We start from the raw sequence: 6,060 nt of genomic DNA on the forward strand, positions 1-6,060 counted from the left end.
ACGGAGTTCCATGTGGACGCGCGGCCCTGGCCTCAACTAATATAGTACGGCTTTTACTGTGGGGTCACATCCATGCCATCCCTTTTGGCAGGCTTGTCCTTTTAAGCATTAACTAAAAAATAAGCGGACCTAAACCTTAGGTGCATCGTACTAAACCGCTGTGATTTAATATACAACCATTGAAAGGAGCATCCAGTGATGTTTATTTGCCATCCAATCTGTTAGACATTCACCGGGAAAAATACAAATATCAGCTTGATCCAAAACTTCCATGAACCTCACGAAGTTTACGGTGGTAGGCGTTCAATCCCAATTTCCAATAGTTGTAAAATATGTAACACGTGTATTATGATTGAGTGCATGTGCGTGATATTCACGCATGTGCAGGAGCGGTCATGCATGCAGTAACTCGAAGTGATAAACCCCCTCTCGGCCTTTTTCTCTATATAAGAGAGGAGTCGGTCACTCTCCTCCTCAACAAAGCAACACTAAGTACTAAGACCCCAATCATGTCGTCGTCCCTCTCATTTCTTGCAACCACAGCCTCTCCCTTCCACCACCACCATTCCCGCCACCCTCGAAAAGCTGTTCGAGCAGCCACTTACTTTTCTCCCTCAGCCTCTGGCGCTAGTACTAATGCTACTAATGCTAGTGCATGTGATAATGGTGGCGACAAAGAATCCATTCTGAGGTTGGACAGAAGAAATGTTCTCCTTGGAACGTTGGGAGGTCTGTATGGTGCTGCCAACCTCAGCCGCAAGAATACCGCCTTCGCTGCTCCGTTACAACCACCAGACCTATCCAAGTGCCACACCGCCAATGCTGGATCAGAAGAGGACCCGTCACCGGTTAAGTGCTGCCCGCCTTACACCGACAACAGCAAGATCGTCGATTACAAGTTCCCGTCATCTTCCACGCCACTGCGCATTAGGAAACCCGCACACCTGTTGGATGGTGATGACCTGGCCAAGTACAAGGAAGCCTATAAACGCATGAGAGCGCTCGATTCATCCGACCCTTGGAGCTTGGAGCAGCAGGCCAAGGTGCACTGCCAGTACTGCAATGAAGCGTACGACCAGGTGGGGTTCGACGTCCCGATGCAAGTCCACTTCAACTGGATTTTCCTGCCGTGGCACCGCTACTACATCCACTTCCATGAGAGGATCCTCGGGAAGCTGATCGGTGACGAGACATTCGCCCTCCCATTCTGGAACTGGGACTCGCCTGACGGAATGACGATCCCGCCCATTTTTCTAAAAGAGGGGCCGCTCAACGACGAGTTGCGCAACCCGGCTAACCTATCGAAGGTGCTGGACTACCAATACAGCCCTACAACTGAGAGCCCGCACACCGACGATGAACTGAAGAGGAAGAACCTGAATGAGATGAACAAGACATTTAGGGAGTCTCTGCCGCTGCCGGAGCTGTTCTTGGGAGATCGGGTGAGGGCAGGGGAGGAGGCCTCCATGGGAAAGACGATGGGGCGGATTGAGACGATACATAACGCGATGCACCAGTTCGTAGGGCTGTCCGAGTTTCCAAACTCGAACATGGGCAACTTCTCCACGGCGGGTTACGACCCACTTTTCTACTGCCACCATTCGAACGTGGACAGGATGTGGCACATCTATAGGCAGAGGCGAGGAAACCAGGTCGACTTCAACGATACCGACTGGCTCAACTCATCCTTCATCTTCTACGACGAGAACAAACAGTTGGTCAAAGTCAAGGTAAAAATGCGCAACTCCCCTCCTCTCTCTCCCGCAAAGTCTATATTTGAATACTCAGGATTAAAATAAATTATAAAAAAATTTATTTTAAAAAAAAAAAAAAAAAAAAAAACCCGCCGATTCGGCTCGAAATTACCGGATTGGGTCATGAGTCGTTCAAGACTCAGTTGGCTCGTCTCAACTCGACGAATCTAGAAGTAAACTCGGAAAAACTCTATTTAACTCGGCAAAACTCTCGACACTGCTCACCGAGACTCTACAATATTTGTAGTATGTTCAGTATTCATGAAAGTCGAGCGAGTTAATCGACTATACTCGAACCAATTGAGACACTCTACTGAAAAACAACCTGCTCCCGGTGGGGCCCTTGTTTTTGTGAATGTTACATCCATTCTGTACCATTCTGTACATCTGTTGCACCATCTCAATTACATCCCGACAATGAGCCTGATCTAAAACTCAGATGGGCCACTGGATGGGAATCAATGTGAGATTATGCTTAAAATTTCTAAGATCCCTCACTGAGACCTGTTCAAGGTTCAGATCAGGCTAGTTTTCGGAGTATCTGCCAGATTGAATGGTTGGATGAAAACTAAACACCATGGTGGGCTTCAAACAAAACCCTAGTGTTGGCCTCTCATTCCTTTGTTTTTTGTACTGTAGCCTACCTGAGTGTGGATGAGCTGATTTTTATTCCGTGGATATAAAATGTAAGGGCTAACCTGATGGACGGTGTAGATGTCACAGTCACGCACACAACAGAGGGGGCTCCACCGAGGTAGGGTGCTGTGGGTAGTGTATTACATCTCATGTGCCGATGTCCACAGATCTAGGCCATTCCTCTTATGGCCCCATATGTGTTTGGTGGCCCGGTATTAATGCCTGCTTTTTAGGCCAGAGGTATTGTCTGAAAATTTTCACGGTTACATGTTATTGACTAAAGCTGACATTCAGGGGGGCGTTTGGACAGTAAGTTAGTAAATTAGTTAAGATAAGTTACTTATGCTCAACTAGCTTGTCTTGATTTCTACTTATTAAGCTGAAGTGATTAAGCACTTTTAAAACCAAACTTACTTATCTCAAATAAGCTATTTTATCAACTGCATCAAGTAGAAAAAGTAACTTATTTGTTGGTATCCAAACGGGCCCTTAATGTGCATTGGTTACTTATCTTTAAATGATATGAAAAAAATGGATGGATGGTGTAAATAAAACACCATACATCTCGGTGGCCCCCTGTTGACGGGCGGGGGTAAATACCCAATCTCCGTCCATCATGGTGACCCGTTTGATTTGCATACACTGAAACTCATCCCACATGATGCGGCACGTCCAGTCGTCAGTGTCTATTTAATGGGCACTTACCATGACTGTCCATGTGTGTGCGCTTTTTTTTTTTCTGAATTTTTTTGTTGGCTTGTTAGTACACCCCACTGTCAGCTCACACTTCACTGTTAGCCACCCCCACTAGGGATGGATACCAAGACCTCATGTGTTGAAACGAGGTATCTGCCACTCAGTCTACCACTTGAGGTATGGATAACCGTGAATGGCCTAGCACTCGTATCTATGTCCACAATGGCCTTAAAATAGATGGTTGTGATGAAATTGGATGCAACAGGAGAATCTGACCGCTGGTATCTAGGTGAAATTTTCAACCACAATCAATCTTTGAATAGGACTCACTATATGGATGGATCAGATTCACTTCCTGATCAGCCACGTGTCAGGTTAAGGGCTACGAACCTCCAACCATGGCCAGCAAAAACATAAATTTTAATCAGAAGATCTAAAAACAAAATCAGTGTATAATTGCTGACGTGTCATGTTTGCACCACATTCAATCTTTCCAAAAGGTTTGTCCCATCATAAAGGTCCTGGGTAAAAATAAAACCATCCCACTTATCTTGTGGTCCACAAATATAATTTAAATTAGATTGTCAGTTGCCCATTATTTTAGACGGTGTGGCCCACATGGTGAGTGAACCAGTCACTGATATTTGCATAAGATATTCATCATGACCCATGTTGTACCCACTTGATATATTTATGTTTATCCGCTACCCGTCCAACTAGTTGTATGTGTAATTCATGCATTGACTAACAAATGAGCGCAACAGGTGGAAGACTGTCTCAATCCGCAGAAACTCCGGTACACCTATGAAGACGTGGAACTTCCATGGGCTAATAGCAGCATCAAGAAAGAGCAGAAGGCCAAGGCCAAACCCAGATCCAGAGTCTCGTTGGTCCAGGTATCCGAGTTCGGACCCGACCCAAGACCCCTGGATTCGACCATTCGGGCCCTTGTGCAGAGGCCCAAGAAGTCCCGAACCGTGAGCGAGAAAGAGGATGAGGTGGAGGTCCTCGTGATTGACGGCATAGAGATCCCCCACAATGGACCCGTCACGTTTGAGGTGTACGTGGCAGCCCCTTATGGAGGGGATTTTGTGGGACCTGACCCAGGAGAGTCTGCAGGGAGCTTTATGAAACTGCCCCACTTCCATATTCATAAAAAGGGTGATGCAGAGAAAAATAAATTCAGCCTGAAGTTGGGTATATCGAAGTTGATAGAAGATATTGATGCTGAAGGCTCAGAGAAAGTGGTTGTGAGCTTGGTCCCAAAAGTCGGGGAAGTCAACATTGGCGGGATCCACATCGATCTTATCAAGACTGATTGGACGGCTTAGATAAGACTACTTGCGACTGTAGTGGGAATGGGACCCACCATCTCACTCCCACTTCCCTTTGATTACTATCGTTGTGGTAAGATTAAGGTTACGTCAGTAATAAAGAGCTTGACTTAAAGATTCATGACTCGGTGACTCGGATTGACTCATTTGGTCCTGAGTCGAGTTGAGACTGGCCAAGCATCAGGACAGTCGCCCTTTAATTTCCATCATGCATGAACCGTAGCACTGAACAAGAGTTCAAGCTGATTTGGACGAGTCGACAATAGCTGGTTGATATTACGATCTGTTTTTCATAGGGCTGTGTTGGTGTGTATGTGTATGTATGTGTATGAGCTTATGTGACCGTACTGCAGGAATGCCCTGCAGACAGTACCATATGCAAGTTGTCATGTCTGCTTACATTTTCTAATAATAAATATTGGATGAGCCTTTGTGATGTGTTTTTCTCCTCCGAGCTTTGTTACCAAAATCTCGTCCGGTTACTAATCAGGGCAAGTTACATAAGAAAGATGCTTATTCCAGCTGGCTGGACGATGAGTTATGGTCCACCTGGTGAATAACTTCTAAAATACAAGTATAGTCAGCCCAATGACTGGACAAGAATGATTTTTACATCACAGTCAACTTGCTCAGCTAAACCTAATCAATTCAACAAGTCAATTCCAATCAACTCTGTGAGATAAACCCAGCTAAACCCAACTAATCCAGTCAACTCAAATCAGTATACTCACCCAGTCAAATCACACCCCATCAAAGTAAACTCATATGGACAGTATGGCTGCACCCCCTGCCATAGTAAGGATTTGGCCACTTAACCAGCTGTGCCAAAAGCATTACCCGCCATGAGGCAGCTCTTTTACCTTGGCATAAGAGGGTACAAAGCAGGACTGGTTATTTCGAAACTAAATGGAATCATATGAAAATGTGAAATATCTAAGTTTGTCCTTCCTTTTAAGTGAAAATTACCATCTTATCACCCCATCTAACTGCTGAGATCTCACCACATAACAGTCTTAAATTCAGTCCATTGAACCCATTTTTACCCCCAACTTTCTCAGAAATTGTTGAAAAACCAGGTCAAGAGGCTATAAATAGCCTCCCTCCCCTTCCCTTCATTGCAAGGCACTCAAAAGACATTAAGAAAAACCATCCTATCCCGTAAATCCCTTAGAAAGTTTCCATCCCTCCACTAAGAGAGGGAGAGATTGGTCCTAGTGAATAAAACTCCAATCCAACCCACTCAATTTAATACTTGAAAAACAACTATATATCCATCGTGGCTAGCTTCATCCAAACCATATTAAGTATTAGGCAACACTCATTCCCTTCTCAACTCCCTGCTCATTATCAACAAAGCATCTCATACATTGTATTTTCACCTAATTATATTTTCACTTCAATAAGTGATTAAGTCAGGATAGATTTATCTGACCCAGGCTATTGCTTGGCAACAATAGTGTATTTATATAACATCCCACACACTTGCACATCCATCTTTTTTTTTTTTTCTTTCCTCATTCATCCATTATTTTTAGTTGGCCGTCTCCTTAGCACTTTAGGAAACCCAAGTCTGAGCCCATGGAATACACTTGCACATCCTTAGTATACAAAAGCTTAACTCCAATCCCTTTTGTAGTGTT

The 6,060-nt window shown here is 44.6% G+C and overlaps 1 protein-coding gene across 1 annotated transcript; it reads left to right on the plus strand.

Moving 5' to 3' along the window:
* Positions 1-494: 494 nt before the first annotated feature.
* On the plus strand, positions 495-4,835 carry LOC131242224 (polyphenol oxidase, chloroplastic-like). The gene is made up of 2 exons (XM_058240739.1): positions 495-1,730; positions 3,851-4,835. Exons 1-2 carry the CDS (start codon positions 510-512, stop codon positions 4,415-4,417), a joined length of 1,788 nt encoding a protein of 595 aa, XP_058096722.1. The 5' UTR covers positions 495-509; the 3' UTR covers positions 4,418-4,835.
* Positions 4,836-6,060: the final 1,225 nt, after the last annotated feature.

Source organism: Magnolia sinica, chromosome 4, assembly GCF_029962835.1.
Source record: "Magnolia sinica isolate HGM2019 chromosome 4, MsV1, whole genome shotgun sequence".
In the NCBI taxonomy this organism is placed as follows: Eukaryota; Viridiplantae; Streptophyta; class Magnoliopsida; order Magnoliales; family Magnoliaceae; genus Magnolia; species Magnolia sinica.